This window comes from Pituophis catenifer, unplaced genomic scaffold (genome assembly GCF_029215685.1).
Source record: "Pituophis catenifer annectens isolate HBS135680 unplaced genomic scaffold, rPitCat1.0.hap2 SCAF_2, whole genome shotgun sequence".
NCBI classification, from domain to species: domain Eukaryota; kingdom Metazoa; phylum Chordata; class Lepidosauria; order Squamata; family Colubridae; genus Pituophis; species Pituophis catenifer.
This window is the reverse complement of record NW_027256882.1, coordinates 272,100,717-272,121,560: the sequence shown is the minus strand read 5'-3', so window position 1 is coordinate 272,121,560 and position 20,844 is coordinate 272,100,717. Positions and strand designations below refer to the sequence as shown.

The window sequence follows — 20,844 nt, the reverse complement described above, 5'->3', positions numbered from 1 at the left end:
CAGTTTTCTATAAAATAATTCATACACCATAATAGAAAGAACTAAACAACAATTGATAGAATTAAAAAATAATTAATAAGAGAAGGTGCAGTTCATGCAAATACTAAGAATTCTCACTTGTCTTGATGTAGTACCACTATTATCATTTTAAAGCAATGGAAGGCTGAGTAAATATCTAGAAGAGAAACTTACCTCTTCCCACTGATGGATATATCTTATTAATCTTGAAAGTCGTAGCAAACGTAGCAGACTGAGGATTTTTGTGAACCTCACAATACGAAGTGCTCTAGCAGTTTTATAGACTTCTGAGTCCATTCCTTTTTCTACAATAAGAAAGATATAATCCACTGGTATGGATGAGATGAAGTCAACCACAAACCAGCTCTTTAAATAATTCATCTTGATTACTTTGGGGTCTAGTATTATTTCAGAGCTATCCTCATTAACTGTGCCAGTTCTAAAGTTCATAATCAAGTCCAACAGAAACACAGTATCCGATGCTACGTTGAAAATAATCCATGGTGTGGTTGTCTGTTCTGTGAAGAATGTGATACCAACAGGTATTATTACAAGATTTCCAACCATCATGATAAGCATGATTAAGTCCCAGTAAAACCTAAGAGAAATAGAGAATGCAATTGTTAATCAAAGCAACATGTAAACGGCCACTTATTGTCTTCTGTTCATATGTTTTGTGGAGAGAGCTTTAAAACGGAAAGAAACTAGATTGCACTCAATATTTGCTTCATCAAATATACAAAACAGAAATTGAAATCACCCCTTCCCAATTATTCATGTGCCTATGATTCCAGGTCATATCTTCAAAATAACGTTTTCCCCCAGAGGTTTGATGGTACATTTTTCTGAGAGTCAATTTTCATTGGTATCTTCAACAGAAATATTTCCCGTTCACCAAACACTAACTTGAATAACATTAATTTGTTTGGAACTAAACCTTTAAAATATTTTTTTCATTGTAATTACATTGAAAGCATTGATAAGTGCAAGAAAATATTTTTCTAAAAGAAAAAATCTGAATGCCTAAACCTTCAGAAGCAAAATAAAGGCTTCAGATAGCAATCAGGAGCATTAGTATTAAAATAGTAAGCTATGAGAGAAGCATTACATTTTTAAAGTTTACTGTTTTTTTAAAAAAAATCTTCTAGAAAAAATGGAATTTAAAAGGGCAGTAGAATATTGGGATCTGCTCCATTTTATTCACAATAAAGTATATAATACGAGTGTCAACAAATGATTCGCCTGGTTAATCAATCTGGGTTTAGAATTGAGCTGATTTAGATTTGGAATTTCACAGAATTATAGTCCAAATCAAAAAGTTGAAAAAAAAGTTCCATAAGAAGTGTCAAATCACTTCCACGTTATTATCAAGAAAGTTGGATGGACCATCAATGAATCACTTGTAGGTAACCTTGGCTCAAAAGAGTAGCAATACCCCTTAGACTCATATACTGCACTCTCTAAGACAGGGGTCTCCAACCGTGGCAACTTTAAGACTTGTGGACTTCAACTCCCAGAGTTCCTCAGCCAGCAAAGCTTGAAGTCTACAAGTCTTAAAGTTGCCAAGGTTGGAGACCCCTGCTCTAATAAGTTTACAGAATCAGCATATTGCCCACAACAATCTGGGTTCTCATTTTATTGACCTTGAAAGGATGGAAGGCTGAGTCAACCTTGAGTCGGTCAGAATTGAATTCCTGGCAGTGGGGAGTCAGCCTGCAATTCTGCATTCTAACCACTGTGCCACAACAGCACAATAAAGAAGCTTTATTCCATGGGAGAACTGCACAAATAGCATCTATCAAAGCAATAGAGTCAGATTCCATTTTGTTTTTATTCTGTTACATAAATATATTCATGTATCTGGCTAAAGTAGCTAAGGTTATAATCCTTTTCCCACTAACCTGATCAGCTTCACTGAACTGCATGAAATGTATTATTGAGTAAGTACATGTCCTGGAAAAGGAATAAAGTTCTCTTCGCACCTTCTCTGAAGTGGTGCTTGTTTTTTTACCTTATTTTTGTGTTAGTGTATAACAGTAGCCCTCTGTTTCAAAAGGCCATGGAATAAACTTCTCTGTTGTTGACTTTTACTTTATAGGTAGTTTCTGAATAATTATGATTTAGGTCCCTTACATCCAGTGGTGGGATTCAAATAATTTAACAACGGGTTCCCTGCCCTAATGACCGGATGGGTGGGCGTGGCCATGGTAAGCATGACAGGCAGCACTCGGCCTCCTGCACCCCTCTGGGAGCAAAAATGAGACGCGGGGGGATGCGCTGCCCCCTGCGCCCCATTTTGGGCCTAGGAGGCCTCCCTGAAGCCTCCTGGGAGCAATAATGGGCCATGGGGGGCACACCCCACTCCCCCACGCACCCCATTTTGGGCCTAGAAGGCCTCCCTGCACTTACCTGGGAGCCAAATGGGGCATGTGGGGACTCCTGGAAGGGGCAGGGTGGGGAGGGGTGGAGCAATTTAACTACCAGTTTGGCCAAACCGGCTGAATCCCACCACTGCTTACATCTCTTATTGCTGCCCTATAATGCAATGTTTGTAATGGATTTAATTTTCTTCCTCAAGCAAGTAATATTTTCAAATAATTTTATTAAGATTAAAATTCAAAAAGTAAAAACTTTTACTTTTACTTTTTAAAAATTATCACCATCTCTACAATCAATACACTCTTCTTCCCATAACTCATCTCTTAAGTCTTAACTAAACCTTAAGGCCTTATCATTCATTCCTAGTCAGCAAACATCTATTAAGGGCTATCAGAAATCACTACATAAGTATTTTAACCTTGATCAAATAAGTCAATTCTGTACTCCCTCTCCACACTTTTAACAAGTTTTAATCCCTTAAAATAATGATCTTGGGCTTGATTTATTTTGTTCTTCTCTTTCTCTCCTCCCAGAAAATCTTCTAAAGGACATTTAAAATTACTATTATTACAAACAAGCCAGTACAAAAAGTGGGATGATGCTATCATTACAAATAAGCTCTGAAGTACTATATTATTATAGAGTCATGTATGAATGCACCGTTGGTCAAACTAATCAAGTTATTATGTTGATTTGTCCTCTGTAAGAATTGGTTTTAAGATCGACATGGAAAGCTTATTTGCATTATCTCCAGCAAATCTTCCAAAGTTTTTACAGATCTCTTTTGAAAATTCAGTAAGAAGAATTATACAAATCACTCTTATGAATTAATACTTGCATGTCCTTTTCAAATATCAAGACTTTGATTACCCTGTTTCCCCCAGAATAGTTTCATTTTTATATCCAGTGTGTTATCTTTTTGCATATCAGGGAGAAAGCAGGAGTGTTTGTGTATATGCATGTTTGTGAAATAAAGGTAGATGCTCTAGCCTGATAAAAATATAAACCCACCTTGCTACTTTAAATGAATTCAAATCTCCAGGAACAATTGGATTACAGCTAAGCACTAGAAGGACCGCTTGTCTAAAGTGACACAAGTACTGCTGACTGCAATCTTTGAAATCTCTTACAATATGACAGCCCTATTGGACTTCTGATGAGAAGGTTGAGGAAAAAGTGAAGACAGGAGCATATGCAGTAGTAACAATAGTTTTGCTATATGTGATTACAGCAGTTGTGAAGCCATTCCATTCTAGTTGAAGCAGATCCAGTAAGCAGATCTTTGACTCTGAAGTCCAGCCATCTAGACCTAATCACAGGCATTGATAAGGATTCTGTCAACGTTCCGACTGATGGACCCAACCAAAGCAACATGGCCGAGATAATCCAATCTCTTAATGCAAAACTTTATTGAGTACATCATTTTGGCACAGATGAGGGCAAAACCAGATCTGGCTGATTCCCACGCAAACCCACATAATCAAAGTATAGATTCTCCCTCCCCCATTAGACCTGGTCACATTGTCCAATTGAGTCTCATTGTATTGTTATGAGAAAGTCTTTGGTTCTGGCAAACACCTGCCGAAGTGTCCTTGGTTCTCACAGCTGTCGTCTTGATATCTGGAGCCTACATTCCATCTCCCCCTTCCCTCCCCCCTGCTTCGTTGGCAAGCTGAGAAGCAATAATGGTTGCAACAGCAAAAGCGCACTTCGAAACTTGACAGATTCCACAACAGACAGAATTCTGTGGATGATTGCCAAGAAGCAATCTTAAAAATAAACAACAACAAAGAAAAACCCAATGCTGAAGAGTAAACTATCACAGTTGTGTATTGGGTAGAGACGTCTGATTTATTGGCCCCAATCTCTGAGAACAAGTTATTTTGAGGCCTCAACTTTGATGTGTATATCCTGTTGTGCTCTGGATTCAACCTTAGCATGTGTCCTGTCTTTTCCTTTGAGTTTGTCATTTGCTGATTGGATTCAGGGTTTCAACCTGTGCCAAGTCTGTGATTATGTTTACAGCTGTTATCCGATTATGCTGACAAAAGGGGCCCTTTTCCTGTAGGAAAGCTTTGCCTATCACTAGGCTGTAGCACAGGGGTGAAATTCAGAGGTTCTGACAGGTTCTAGAGAACCGGTAGCGGAAATTTTGAGTAGTTCGGAGAACCGGCAAACACCACCACTGGCTGACCCCAGAGTAGGGTGAGAAAGGAGATTTTACAATATCCTTCCCCCAGGAGTGGAGTGGGAATGGAGATTTTGCAATATCCTTCCCCTACCACGCCCACCAAGCCATGCCCACCAAGCCATGCCCACAGAACCGGCAGTAAAAAATTTTGAATTTGAATTTCACCACTCCTGTGGCAGATATTCAGCTTGCCATCTCGTGGACTAATAGACAGCAGTGTCAGTACCAAAAGTAGAAAACTGATGAGGTACCAGAAAATTGAATAAGAGTGACATATTCAAGACAGAGAAGAAAGAAAACTTGGGAAACACTATAAGATAGATGATAGACGATAGACGACAATAGACGATAGACAACGATAGACAACGATAAATGACAATAGATGAGAGACGAGAGACAATAGACGATAGGTGGGTGGGTGGGTGGGTGAGTGGGTAGGTGGATGGAATACACACACCTGTACACATGCACCTACCAGGATGCTTATTGTCAAGCAACAAGCCGTTTACCAGGAATTACACTGGATTTGTCCCGAACAAATTATATCAAAATATCTTTTTTACAATCAGAGACTAATTTAACAGATCAGAGATGCTATAGATGTAATGTATTTAAATTTGACCACAGCTGGAACCAGATTTTCCATTACTAAGCAAGACAGTTGTTAATGAGTTATCTCATTAAAACCTTTTCTGTTGCTGTTGTTAAGTGTATCATGCAGTCTTTAAGCAAATTCGGTTTCCTCCATTGACTTTGCTTGTCGGAAGCCATCTGGGGAGGTCACAAATAGCGATCACACAATCCCAGGATTATAATTGACAAATGCCTGAATTTTGATCAAGTGACTATGGGAATGCTGGGACAGTTGTAAATGCAAGGAATGGTCATAAGTCACATTTTTCAGTGTTGTTAAACTTCAAACAATTGTTAGAGGAATGGTTTAAGACGAGGACTACCTGCAATCTATAGCAGATGATATTGGAGTTCAGTCAATTTGCAATTGGTTGAATAACTGCACTCTGCAGCTGAAGAGATGTGCTTCACAGTATTCAGCATTTCTTTGACTGTTATTGGGCAACTGTCTATTCTATACAGTTCTGGCGATCAAAATTTAAAAAGGCATGATAAAGCTAAAGCAGTATCAGACTGGAAGAGAATCTGGAAACCAAGACTTCTGAAAAATGGTTCAAAGATGTGGGCATATATAGCTTGCAAAAAATATCAGGCAATCTATAAAGAACCTAACATTTTGTCACATGTGAGAGTTTGGGGATCTGTTTTGCACTGAAGCTGACAAGCACTAACATGTTGTACTTAAAAGGAAGGAGATTCAACCTAAGTATGAAGAGGACCTTTCTCATGACAGGAAATGTTAAGCATTGGAGCCATTTTCTTAAACCTGTGATATGTTCCTCACAGGTAAAAGTAAAAGCTTTTCCTCACAGAAAAGTAAAAGCTTTTCAAATGAGGGTTGGATGGCCACTTTTTAGTGATAGGTTTGTGGCACACTATATGAGGCAACTTGAAGGACTAGATAATTTATGAAGTTCCTTTCAACTCGTACATTCTTAGTTTATAATTCATTCCTTGTAGTGACAAAATTACACAGATTAAAAGACACTCCGTATGATATCTTACATACTTTTTGCAAAATTGTTGATTTGCTCAGCAGAACTGCAAACACACACTTCTTGGTTACGTTGGTGAAAAGTTTTGTAGTTTTTTAATTGACCAAGTTTCGGTAGTTTTTGTGATGTAGGATACATGAAGAGTTACAAAACCTATTCAGGTTCTGTTCTTTCTTCCTATCAATGATTGGCATATGGAATGAATTTGTCATTGCACCACAGAATTACCTTATTATCCCATGTCATATTTGAAGGGTTAGATGGCATTTTTCTCAGCCTTCCTGTCATAACCTATTAAGGTGTCGACATTAAAACAGAAATTCCTGCTGTTAACCATGGACTTTATGGTAGACAAAAACAATTCATTCTTGGACATCCTCAAATAAGTGCAAGTCTCAAATATGGTACAATATTTGAGGAAGAATGGACAATGTACATCACATATATTGTACAAATAAGGCAAGTTTCTTATTTTGCAAAACAGATATCTGTTTTGTATATGTAGCATTCCCCCCCCCCACAATATACAGAAAAATTATATGTAGTGTTTACTATAAATGTGATATGTAGAAATTTAGTTTTCATTATATATCATAATATCATTATATTTGTATAATCATGATTTGGCAGTATATCAGAGCTACTGGAGATGATTCTCATCCTTAGAAAACACAATGTAGATATACTAACATGGGGATCTGATAAGCAAACCTGAGGGTGATTGGTGGCTTGAAGGAACTCCGTGTTTCTTTTAACTTTTTAACATCTTCATTTTAACCTTATTTTAGTTCTGCTTTTCTTATGTTTTTAACTATGTATGTCTTAATTTAAACCACCCAGATTCACTAAGATGAGATGGGCAGTGTAGAAATTTGATAAATGAATAAGCAAATAATTCATGAAATAGGGCCATGTTATTTTACTTTAAATATTCTTGTCCCGTTTTTGTGTATTTAAGTAAATTAGTTAAGATAATTCCGAATCAACAAATAAAACAAATATTATAACCTAAAGTCATACATAAAGCATCAGAGAAAATATAAAAATTATAAATTTGGGGGGGGGGGGACACAGGGATGCCAAACTGGTAAAATATTTGGTTGTCTAAGACAACAAACAATGGACAGAAACAATGAAACTTCTGCAATGAAATAAAATCCATAAAATTTTAGAAGAATATTTCAACCATGTGTTTATAGATATGATGTTAATAACAACAGGCTACCCTCTAAAACTTTTTGGAGTTTACCAGTCATCCTTATCATTTTATTATTATTGTTCCTCACACAGCCAGATGTTCAGACTGGATTTGGCATTTTTGTCCACCTATCAAGTCCTTCCCAAGGACCTCGGACAGTCAAATGTTGATGTTAAAGGTATCATCAGAAGATGTAAGAGTGTTCCATGTAAAGCTGCCTTTTGCAATTGACTAATGCTAATTTTGTCAATGCTGATGGTGTTCAAGTGGTGCTCAAGTTGTCTTGATATTGAACCCAAGGTGCCTATTACTGTTGGTACCAGTGGTGAAATCCAAATTTTTTTACTACTGGTTCTGTGGGCGTGGCTCGACGGGCATGTTGTGGCGTGGTGGGCGTGGCGTGGTGGGCATGGCAGGGGAAGAATACTGCCAAATCCCCTTTTCCTCCCCACTCCAGGGGAGAGGATATTGCAAAATCTCCATTCCCACCCTACTCTGGGGCCAGTCAGAGGTGGTATTTGCCAGTTCTCTGAACTACTCAAAATTTCTGCTACCTGTTCTCCAGAACCTGTCAGAACCTGCTGGATTTCACCCCTGGTTGGTACTATTTTTGCTTTCTTTTGCCTCATTCTATTTCTGTTTTCAGGTCTTGGCATTTTATTGTCTTTCTCTTCTATTCTGTTTCATCATGGTTGCTGCTGTTGCTTTAGTTTTAAATTTTTAAGTGAATAGAAAGCTGCAAAAGTAAAGCATTATCCTCAAGCATAACCTGTAACCTCTTTGAATTCCACATTGACCCTAAAGACTTTGTAGAACTTAAATACGATAGCGGTTTGTAGTTGAGGAAGTGCCTACTGCCCGGATAAAAGATAAAGGCAAGCTAATAGGCAAGAACCTGAAAGTAAAAAAAAAAAAATGTAGTTTGAAGTGACTTAAAATATCTCTGTTACAATTCTTTTAACCCACAAGCACAAATGATGAAAGACATATATTTAAAATAATTTAAAGATATTGATAAATTCTAATCTTTTAAAAATCATGAAATCAGTTTTAATAGTAATAGTTGTTGTCCTAGAACAGCAATTTAAGATTTTTTTTTTTTGAGAAAAGTATCCAGACTTGTTCCCATGATATTAAAATACTATTTTTAGCAATATCTAGCACAATTCTGTGCCACAATTCAAGTTATCTGAGCACATCACTTATCTTTCCAAATAATGGGAAGTAACTGTTTTATTTTATTCTGCACTATTCAGAGTCCAATTGAAGGACTGTGGTACACACTGTTGGATTCAGAGAAACTGGAACGCATTCAGAGAACAGCAACAATCAAGGGACTTGACATGACCTTTATCTCTAAAAGGACAGGGCCCTTTGAGGATATGATAGTAACTCTTTAAATGTTTGAAGATGGCCAAGTTCTCTTTCCCATTATGTCAGAGAGCAGAACATGACTTAATGGCTCTCTGTTATGGAGAGATTCTGATGGAGTATTTTGTATAAAATTCTAAGGACGGTTATGGACCATAACTAATAAATGTTCAGGTGCCTAAACCTGTCTGTATTCTTATAAGCAACACCAACTTTAGGTGCTGGAAAAAGAATTCCTACTTAAAAAACATTCAAGGACTTTTCAACATCAAGTAATTAATGCTGTCAAGTTCCCTGCAGTGTGAAATGTTACACAACTCCAAGCAGCATTATATTAATTCAGAACAATTCATATTAGTGAAGGTTATAAATGCTTGTGTGTATTTAAAACACCAGTAGCAAAGTTTTCAGATCAGTTTCCTACAATAAGCTTTTCCATCCTAGTTCTCTCCAGTTTGAGATGTGCTGGATGGGTTCCAAGTCCCAGATTTCCAGTAAGCCTTTCCCTTACTAAGTATTTCAGAACTTGGTATCACACACATCTGAAAGTGATCAGGTTGGGGAATTCCATCCTATAGTTTCCTTCCTTGCCCAGATCACAATTTTACATTTCAAATCTGAAATATATTAATAAATGAATGTTTTCTTATTACACAAAGGGGAATCATGCAATCATAATAATAATGGTAAGATGCCCTATGGTCTGTGATACAGGTTTTTTTTAAACCTTATGTCAGTAATGTCTTTCCATTATCATCATCCACATTTCATAAAATTTCAAATGAGGCGGATATGCCATAGGATGTTTGCCATTTAAAAATTATTTTATTATTTTATTTTTGGTATTTGTATCTTCAAAGATAATAGTAGTTTCCCTACCGCACCCCCAAACATAAATTCATTGCTCTGTAAGTATAGTGAGCTTTACAAATACTGAATTTAGGATATTTGTGAGGGGTGTAATGAGCTGCTTGGCTCCAAAAATGAACAACAAAGTAATTATCTCATTCTCAGTTATATCTCTGGTATAACTAAAGACTATCCAACATTCTATAGCAGGGGCCTCCAACTTTGGCAACTTTAAGACTTGTGGACTTCAACTCCCAGAATTCTTCTCTGGGAGTTGAAGTCCACAAGTCTTAAATTGCTAAGGTTGGAGACCCCTGTTCTATAGGCTTCTAAAGATGCCTAGTTGTAAAACAACTGGTGACTTATCAAAGTTCATGGTCACTTATCAAAGCTTATGGTGAAGTTGAGCAGGTTCACTCTTTTGGAAATACTGCACACTTTCAATAGTTCCTAATCTGCATTCAGAGATTCCTTGGAACTGAAATGGTTATAATGAGGTGCCATGAGATTAGGTCAAGCCCTGTCACAGGAAAGTAAAGATTCATGAGGTGGCTAATTAAAATGAATGGGTATGGAGGATATTTGCATAAAACTGCAAGATGAGCTTATGAACTCAAAACTCATAGGCCGCCAAAAGAGTATATTGCTATTTTTACAATTGCTTAATAACACAGATCAGCAGAAATTTTATTTCCAGATATATGTGTTATATTTTATGGCAAACCCTCCTGAGACAATTCATAATATATTTAAGACATTAAAATAAATCAGCTGTGTATCATTAAATCCCCAAGCCATCTGAAATATTAACATGTTTAGAATATTGTTGTGCAGTAGATTTAAAAAAAAAACACAAAATATTATAAAAAGTAAATCAGTAACAAGGCAGTTTTGACATTTCTTGCTGTGAATCTGTAACAAAACATTCGTGGATTATAACTGCATTACAAATATTTACTGTTTTCTTTTTTCCAGCTTGAAAGTTTGTGATAAACAACAGCAGTTCTCTGGGAATCTGTTTAGTCAGAATTTCAGTATCATTCCCTACTGATCAAATTCATATTTGAGTGCATATGGCCTGGCACAACAATTCGAAAACATATAGTTTTCACTCTAGAATTCTGTGTATTACATTTTCCCTTGGCTGTGATTGTCTACTTAAGGAGTTAGAAGAATTCTCATTCTATACCCATGTAAAGACAGATATTTACTTGTACTGAAATGATAACATGAAAAAAATAAACGTTTGGCAAATTTTTCCATGTGGCCAAGCACAAATCTTTTTTTTCTTTTGTATAAGTGAATCATTGTGGACGATTTCTTCAAATTGGTTTAGGGAAAAATTACTCCTTCTGAATCCAACCTATGGGCAGAAATTATTTCAGAAGACCAGCAACAATTTTTTTCTTTACTTCTTCTGTATCTCTAACAGAAACTATAATAGATTCCAAAGCATCTACAGATAGTCCTTGAGTTATAAACACTAATTCAGCAACTATCCAAAGTTACAATAGTACTAAACTAGGGAAATTTACAAGTGGTCGATGAAATTGTGTCTGTTGCAGCATTTCCTTGGTCATGTGATTGCAATACAGGTGTTTAATCTTGCAATTATGATGTTGAAGCGAGCCTTAATCATATCATCACGATTTTTGATATTCCCTTCCCACTGGCAAAACCCATTGGCAAGAAGCCAAAAATCCTTCCCAATCCCACTGTTTTTTCACCTGCCTATCCTAACTTTAATAATAATAATAATAATAATAATAATAATAATAATAATAATAATAATAATAATAATTTTATTTATATACCGCCCTCCTCCCGAAGGACTCGGGGCGGTGTACAGCCAAAATTAAAACATAAATATACAATATCATAGTTAAAATTAATTAAAATCATTAAATAGTTTTGGCCGAATTTTAAAACCCATAGTTAAAACCCAATTTAAAATTATTCAATTAGACAGCCCTACTGTCGGAACAGTAGGGTCTTGAGGGCACAGCGAAAGACCCAGAGAACAGAGATGTTATGAATATCCGGGGGCAATTCATTCCAAAGGGCAGGGGCTCCAACAGAGAAGGCTCTCCACCTGGGTGTCGCCAGCTGGAATAACTTGGCCGATGGCACCCTGAGGAATCCCTCTCTGTGGGAGCAAACTGTTCGGTGGGAGGCTATTGGTGGCAGAAGGCGGTCCCGTAGATATCCTGGTCCTATGCCATGGAACGCTTTAAAGGTGGTAACCAACACCTTGAATTGCATTCGGAAGATCACTTGGAGCCAGTGCAGCTTGCGCAGGAGAGGTGTTACATAGGCATAACAAGGTGCGCCCATAACCACCTGCGTTGCCGCATTCTGGACCAGTTGGAGCCTCCGAGTGCTCTTCAAGGGGAGCCCCATGTAGAGAGCATTACAGTAGTCCAGATGGGAGGTGACGAGGGTGTGAGTAACTGTGCGCAAGGCATCCTGGTCCAGAAAGGGACGCAACTGGTGGATCAGGCGAACCTGATAAAAAGCCCCCCTGGCTACGGCCATCATGTGCTCTTCTAAAGACAGCCGTGAGTCCAGGAGGACGCCCAGATTGCAAGCCCTCTCTGTGGGGGGCAGAAATTCACCCCCAATAGTCAGCGATGGCACCAGCTGACTATACTGGGATGCCGGAAGCCACAGCCACTGAGTCTTGGAAGGGTTGAGCTTGAGCCTATATCTCCCCATCCAGACCCACACGGCCTCCAGGCAGTGGGACATCACATCAAGGGCATCATTGGGGTGGTTTGGGGTGGAGATGTACAGCTGGGTGTCATCAGCGTACTGGTGGACTCTCACCCCAAAACCACAGATGATCTCACCCAGCGGCTTCACATAAATGTTGAACAAAAGGGGCAAGAGAACCGATCCCTGCGGCACCCCCCAAGCGAGGCGCCTCGAGGTCGACCTCTGCCCCCCTGCCAACACAAACTGTGATTGGTCAGAGAGGTAGGAGAACCACCGTAACACGGTGCCTCCAATTCCTAATCCCCTCAACCGCAACTTATTAGTACCAACCCACTGCACCTCCTCTTTATCTACCCACAATCCAAAACACCTACTTGTAGAAACCCACCCACACCCTAATGTACCCACCCACACTCTGGAATGCATGCCCACAACACCTGCCAGCCCCTTTGTGGCCAATGTTCCTTAGAAATTAATTTCAGGTCTTTCTGTATTTATGAACTCACCAGTGAATTGTATTTATGGTAATCTTACTAGATGTTTACTGCCTGGAAAATCCATTTAAAAATTTATTTTTCTCCATTTTGGTTGCTTAATTACTTGTTTGGAAGAGGAGCAAAACACAGTGCCTTGTTCAGTTCTAACAATATAAAATATAAAGATGATCAAATATTTCTCAATAAAGGCAAATATTTTTCTATGGAAGGTGGTAGTAGAATCTGATTTGCTAAATTATTAAGCAGCATTCATATGCAAAAGAGTACCGTTTTTACATCTTACTAAAGTCACAGTTTGTAATGTGATTTTTTTTGCTAGTTGGTAAAGAAGAACTAAAGAAAAGAGAATACAAATAGATCCAGTGCTCAGGCAATCACCAGATTAGCTGCAGATTTCAAATGCCCTTGTAGATTAATCTTATCCATGCTTACTTGGCAGTTTGAGTTGACTTGTCTAAATGTAATAGGATTTAACTTTTTACATAAGCATCTGGCCACTCAGTAATATTTTATAAACTACATACTTTCAAAATATTGGTGTGGTTAGAACCAGCTTCCAATTATGCCTTTTGGGAATGGCAAGGTATTTGTGTCTTTCATAAGATGAAAAGCTCTAAAAACCAAGAGTCACTAAATTACTGCTGAGCTACTGTTCTAAGCTCTCCAGTCTTCTGAAATAAAACACAGAAGTTCTACGAACATTAAATTCTATAAAATACCCCAAAGAATTCCCAGTAGATCAGAAACTGTTGTGAGAGCTTTCAACCATCTCTTTCAATCATCCTTAATTCTGGTGAGCCTCCTGGTTTTCTTTTTTCAACTGCAGCATCTCAGAGCACTTGAGATAAACCTGGGAGGAGGTTTAGGACATTCAGAGAAACTCTGTGAGCTGAGAGTTGAGAGGAATACAAAGGGGAAGACCTAGCTGTGCATAATGAACTATCAGAGGAACATAGTTGAGGAAGAACTGCCATAGTCCTTAATGAGTTCCTTAGGCCCAATTCATAGCCACTTCAGGACCTTATTCAGCAAGTGCTTAAGGTGTGCTTCATTTGGAGACCAAATTACTTTTCCAGTTAGTTTCTGTGCAGAATTTGAGTTTCCTCCATGAGGAACTAAGAAGAAAAAAAACATTTTCAAATGCAGTAGTTTTGAATGCATACCCAGTCATCCTATTTACTTCCCAGTGGTGAAATCCAATTTTTTTTACTACCGGTTCTGTGGGCGTGGCTTGGTGGGCATGGTATGGCTTGGTGGGGGTGGCTTGGTGGGGGTGGCAGGGGAAGGATACTGCAAAATCTCCATTCCCACCCCATTCTGGGGCCAGCCAGAGGTGGTATTTGCCGGTTCTCCGAACTGCTCAAAATTTCCACTACCAGTTCTCCAGAACCTGTCAGAACCTGCTGGATTTCACCCCTGCTACTTCCTACCTTGACACTGTCTCTTTGCATCTCACTAGTTGTGTGTCTCCAATATTTGTTATCCCTCAGTATTTGCAAAAGGTCCACAGAGGAGAAGCTGGCTGCTTTACCCCTAAGTCCCTTAAGATTCACATCTTCCATCTTCTCTTGAATACAAACAAAATCCAATTTTCTGCCTGCCCCCAAACTCTGACAAACATTTCCCCAGCCATTAAACAATCGAAGTCTTCTAAAGGGCAGCTAAGGAAGCTAAAAGCAGAGACAATAGAAATCTGGCAGGAGGCAGGAGCTTCTAATTTGCTTAGTAGCACAGGAGCGATTCCCATAAGTCCTTCCCTCCCTCTTCACTTTCCAATTATATGCATGCATGTATGAGTCGTGAAGAGGTATGCCAAGTTAAGATGGCATCCTGTGCACACCTATTAGGAATAAGTCCTACACAGCTGTGTGGGAATTAAAGAAATTTAGGATTGCACTGCTTAGCTGCATTACACATAACCACGGTGTGAATACATGTTCATGACAAGTTCGCAAAAGCAGGTGGACTGGAGGATAAGAACATAGGAACTTAAGTGGATTCCACCAGGCATTCACAATAGAAAACATCCATGCCATCAATTTTCCATTCCTAAGTGGAATTCTAAGTGAGAAAAAAATGGTGATTCTCATGCATAATTTTCAGTCATACAATATTGAACTGTCACACCCAGCCTAGATATGTATTCCTCTGTATATGCATGTTATTTTTAGTTTATTGTTTATTATTCACCTTATTTATTACGTTTCATTTTATTGCTAACTTTCCATCACTTAGAATTTTCTTCTTGAACAGAGTTTCAGGATTTTTTGAAACAGGTTCTATAGCCTGAAAAAGTTTGAAATTCCCCGATTTGCTGAACAAATCTCAATTTTATCCTAAAATCCTAAAGCAAGCTTATTTTGTTGTTGTTCATTAGCTCATTAGAGCTACACAGGTCTATTGTTGTCTTTTTACTGGAAAGTAAAAAGAGGTGGGGTTTTGGTCATATAGACATTGCTGCTGTCATGGCTGTTTTTTATTTTTATTTTTTTAATTTTATTTTATTTTTTTGTGTGTGTGTTTATTTTTTTTTATTTTATTGAAAAAGTTTTTCAAATACAGATTTTTCCCCCTTTTTTCTCCCCCCCTCCTCCCTAACCCCCCCTCGCCACCCCTCCCCCTGTGACTTCTTCAAAGTAAGATCCAAATTCATAACAGATTATATAATACTTTACCATCCCCTTTAATTTTTAATATTTTTTAGTATTTTATATATTCAAATTTTAAAATTTGAATTGATCGGGGTTTTAATTTGTCTGGGCCAAAACTATTTAATTTGATTTTAATTCCACTTTTAAATTTTGTATGTATGTATTTTATTGTTTGGCTGTGCACCGCCCTGAGTCCTTCGGGAGTAGGGCAGTATAGAAATAAAATAAAATAAATAAATAAATAAATAAATAAGAGTTGGAAGGGACCTTGGAGGTCTTTTAGCCCACCCCCCTGCTTAGGCAGGAAACCCTACACTACTTCAGAGAAATGGTTATCCAACATCTTCTTAAAAACTTCCAGTGTTGCGACATTCACAACTTCTGGAGGCAAGTTTTTCCACTGATTCATTGTTCTAACTGTCAGGAAATTTGATCCTGCCTTTACAAATCACTGAAGCTGAAATAATGTGTATGTATGCCAAATACACAGAATCAATTCTTAGAGGAAAAGCTTTTCTCAGATGAATTGATGAATTTATTTCCCAAAATATTTTTAAAAGTATAACTGAAAAGATATTGTAATCTATGGACTGAAATGTTATTTTTGTGTGTGTGCTTTTTGTACTTTGTGTATGTGTACATGTGTTTGTGTTTTACAAGTCAATGAAATCAGGAGTGGACTATTTCTGATTGAATGTGTTCAGAAAACCCAGTTATTATTTTAGGAGATAGTATGACCTGGGCATTCACGCTTAGGTTTATGGTCATTCTACACAGCACAGTAGCACAGCAATTGTATTTTCTTAAGACATCTGTAGGTTTTAGTGTAATGAATAAACTCATCCTCCCTGTATTGTATAGAGGAATATTAATTTGGGAACAGAACAGCCTTTAAAATGAATATAAAAACCAACAAGAAACTGAACATGTGTGTCTCTAGTTGACAGTTTCATAAATATTACACAACAAATGCAGATAGAATGGGGTTTTTTGGGGGGAGGTAGGTTGATCACAGTGAGGTGAACAGTGGCATCCATAGGGGTAAAGGGGAATTCATAATCATGACAAAAGCCCTGTTCCTTTTGTACACTCATTTATCATTCTGATGCAAACAGGAAGATCCTCCAGTTGTCTTTGAAGGTGTTATACCAGTAGTGAAATCTATATTTTTTTACTACCGGTTCTCTGGGCATGGCTTGGTGGGCATGGTGTGGCTTGGTGGGAGTAGCTTGGTGGGCGTGGCAGGGGAAGGATACTGCAAATCTCCATTACCACCCCACTCTGGGGCCAGCCAGAGGTGGCATTTGCTGGTTCTCCGAACTGCTCAAAATGTCCACTACCAGTTCTCCAGAACCTGTCAGAACCTGCTGGATTTCACCCCTGTGTTATACCACCCAGAAAGTCAATCAAACTACTACACATTTGAAACCTGGGAAACCTATTAGAAAAGGTTCAGTTAAGCCCTGTTGCTCCCCCAGGTGATCTCTCTTGCCTTGGCTATGAACTCAAACTATTGAAAAGCATGACCTGATAGAAAACCTGGAGCCCAGTATTATAAAGATCAGGTAGCTGCAGGATTTAGGTAGGTGACAGGAGGTTAGAGCAGCTTTGTGCTGTCTAAAGCTCCAAATAATGCTGTACCAAGGAGACGTTATGCCTGAATTTTAAGTGCAAAGACTTTTAAGGTCTTATCTATAGCTTTGTTGCTGATTACAAGGTATATAGAAAAGGAAAACCTTATTTTTAAAATCAGCCAAAGTCAGGTCAAATCATGGTTAAGTATTATTTGATAGCTAGATATTTCAAGCTAATTACAAGGACAGAACTAAACGGTCCTATTTATCTCAAATTCTTTAAAAAAATCATCCATCAATGTTGGATTTATCTATGTTCAGTTGTTTATAAGACATAGTAGTCCTTTTCATCAGAAGCACAGGTGGGTTCTACTTACCTTTACTACCGGTTCACAACGGGATTGCGCACGCGTGCAAGCAAAGCAAGCACGTGCGCTTTGCTTCAGCACATGTGATTACCATTGACAACATCCGGGGCGGTGGGCGGGGCCTCCCACCAGTTTTACTACCAGTTCTTGCAAACCGGTGAGAACCGAGGGCAATCCCACTACTGATCAGAAGGGGGTTTTTTTTCAGTTATGTTGCTAAGTGCCATATTTATTTATTTATTATTTATTTTATGCAATTTATATGCCGCCCTATCTCCGAGGACTCAGAGCGGCTCACAACGGTAAAATGCACAAGTCCTCATAAAAGCCAATATAAAATTAAAATTCCAATTTAAAACAATTTAAAATTCATTTAAAAAAAAACCATTTTAAAATATTGATTTTAAAATGTCTGTTCATGTGCAAAGTTGGGCAGGTGGTTCCTGTAACATCGTATGAAAGCCATAACTTATAGACAGGCAATAAATGTTGCTGTGTAGCATCCCTTCCTTGAAATCTCTGGAGCAAACATTCTCTCTGATTCTTGAATGCCGAGTAGACCCAGTTGTGCAATTATTTATTCAGCAGTTCTGTGGCTGTTTCTTTATATCAGTACATAGAACACAACCTAAGGTGACAGTGAAACGTCTTTCCAGTTGAGCAAGTTGTTCATGATAAATTGCTCTTAAAACAAGCACTTGAGAAATTTAGGTCATTTTTTAGTCCCACCACTGTTCTTTCTATTTATGTTTGTCAAAAAACAACGATATGCCTTAAAAAATTTCCTTTTGGTCTCAGAACTAAAGCTCACTGCATTTTTAAACCATCGTGATTAATAATTTAATTGGTTAAATAAAAAGAAAAGTTAATTGAAAGAAAAATCATTTCAATTTTTCTTTCTAAATTGCCATGCTTATGGCCCAAGAAAAAAAAGCCAATGGGAGCTCATAATGTAATAGAAAACATTTTATAGATAACAGTAAAAAAAAATCTTTATTAACACTGAATTTAATAGAAGACTTAATGGGAAATTATGCAGATGGGAATACACTGAATGCATTTATAGTATTTACTTACGACATAAAGCTTAAGTATTCCCAAAATGCAGTTTTTAAATTGATTTATATTTTACAGCATATTAAGAAGTATTTATTTTCAGAAATCTTGATAAGTTTACTCTCAGGTAATAATGTATAACATTACATCTTTAATTCTTTATATGAATTGGTTAAGTACATTCTTGGGCTTCATGTTGGATTTTTTTTTAATTAAAATAATCAGGATTGGGAGAAATAGGTATAGCTGGCTTGGGATATTTTTTTCAAGAAATACTACTTCTAAGTCAAGATGCTACTTCAAATCTTAACTTTGTAGAATGTTAAGTATTGTTTTAAACATTTTTTTTCTTCCTAGCATTTTCACAAAAGTGGAAGGTCTGCTTTTTTCAGATCAACTGACTGTTGATCCATTGGTTGCAATAGGAAGTGACTGAGTAGACTTGTCACCAGAGCCTGATATTGTAAATTGAGAGACTCTGGCCCAAAGTCACCCAGCCAGCTTTCATGCCTAAGGCAGAACATCATCTCATAGTCTCCTGGTTTTTAGCCTGCTGTATACATTTTTCAGTAATTTGGGTCTTAGATTCAAGTTGAGAGCCTTGTATTTAGCTATTTTTGTCAAGTACAAAAATGTTTTGACCTCCTTCTCTACTTTTGGAATATCATAGATTATCTATACTTTACTTTTAAAGCACCAGAAACATATGGTAACTACATCTCAAAGGCTTCCTCCTTTCCTTCTTTCCTCCTTTCCTTTCCTTTCCTTTCCTTTCCTTTCCTTTCCTTTCCTCTCCTCTCCTCTTTCCTTTCCTTTTTCCTTTCCTGCCTTCCTTCCACAACAATCTTGAGACATGCAATTAGGCCTTAACCTTCTTAAATTCAGGACCTGAAATATTACATTTTTTTCTCAGGAGGCCTTTGAACCTTAGAAATGACTACTCATACATGACTGTTTGTCATTTGGCTTCCATTATTGTTGTGCTATTATTTTTATATTGATATGTTGTTTGTGATTGTGTTTCATTACTAAGATATTCAGTATTGTTATTGATTTGCTGGTGAACTCTGCCCAGGTAACCAAGGCAGCAATTTTAGAATTGTGTTACATCGCAATGCTATGGTTGACCATCAACAGTTTGGCTGCTATGTTCTGCACCCACTATAACTTCTGAATTTTCTTCATAAACAGCCTGCCCCACTTAAGAGATGTTACAGTAATCTATGTAGTGATTAAGGCATGAGTGACCATTGCCAGGAATCACAATGAAGATTTCAACAAAACATAAACAATCTATTTCTAACACCAAAGCACTTTGACAGACTTTGACCCTAAAATAACAAATGCAATAAATGCAGTTGTGTGGCAATCTTAAGAAAAAAGCTAAGAATGAACTATTGTTTATCAAAAATTCACCCCCCTTATGCAGGAGTCAAAACTTTGGTATTGTCAAACTTTGGTATTGTCAAATAAACCCCATTTTAATCCTCATTTGTTTTACACTTGTAACACAAGAGACTGAAAAGCAGCTCTTATGAGTTCACCAGCTGTTTTAAATTTAAATTTACTATGCAATATATTCATGCAATTTCATGCAAATCTCACCCCTCCTCCAAATTAAAAAATATAGACTTAGATCATTATAACACAGCAATCAAAATGCTAAACACTGTGCAGGATTATGCAGAAATACGCATAATTGGACTTTTTTTAAAAAAAAGATGGTTATGTCAGAATAGCATCTTGAATCCTTAGCAAACTGATTAAAATTCCCTGATTGACAGCTAGTAATTCTGTCAATGACTTGATAAGCAAGGCATGCTTTATCCTCACACGAATCTAGAAAATCAACTCTGCAGATAAGAAATTATTCTTCTGCTTCATTTTAATAGGAACACCTAAGTCTACATCCTGTTCATTAAGTTTTATTTATTTTTATCCCGCCTTTATTATTTTTACAAACAACTCAAGGTAGAAAACATATCCAACACACCTTTCTCTTCCTATTTTCCCCACAACAACAGAAGTCCAAAAGTCACCCAGATGGCTTTCATGGCTATGACAGGACTTGAATTCAGTCTCCAACCATTTCCATACCTTTGGTAAGAAAGCTGTGTGGATATGTCTATAGAATTACCAGATATCCAGCTGAGTTCAAGGGCATCTTTACCAGTCCAAGAAAGACTAAAATTGGAATAGTGTACTAAATAATTGCAGGGAAGGAATTACAGCATCAGAGTGGATGGCATTATGGGAAATAAACCTATAAATAACTTTGAACAGTGATGGTTATATGGTAGAAGACAAGGCACTTCAGGACTGCTGAGACCATGGGTGATTTCATGGTAA

General features: G+C 37.5%; 1 protein-coding gene across 1 annotated transcript in view; it reads right to left on the bottom strand.

Annotated features, from left to right (window-relative positions):
• HCN1 (hyperpolarization activated cyclic nucleotide gated potassium channel 1) overlaps positions 1-20,844 on the bottom strand; it is a 166,223-nt gene that overhangs the window by 129,257 nt on the left and 16,122 nt on the right. Inside the window, exon 2 of the mRNA XM_070935902.1 lies at positions 193-616. Coding sequence (XP_070792003.1) covers positions 193-616 — 424 coding nt within the window. The remainder of the gene's footprint in view (positions 1-192; positions 617-20,844) is intronic.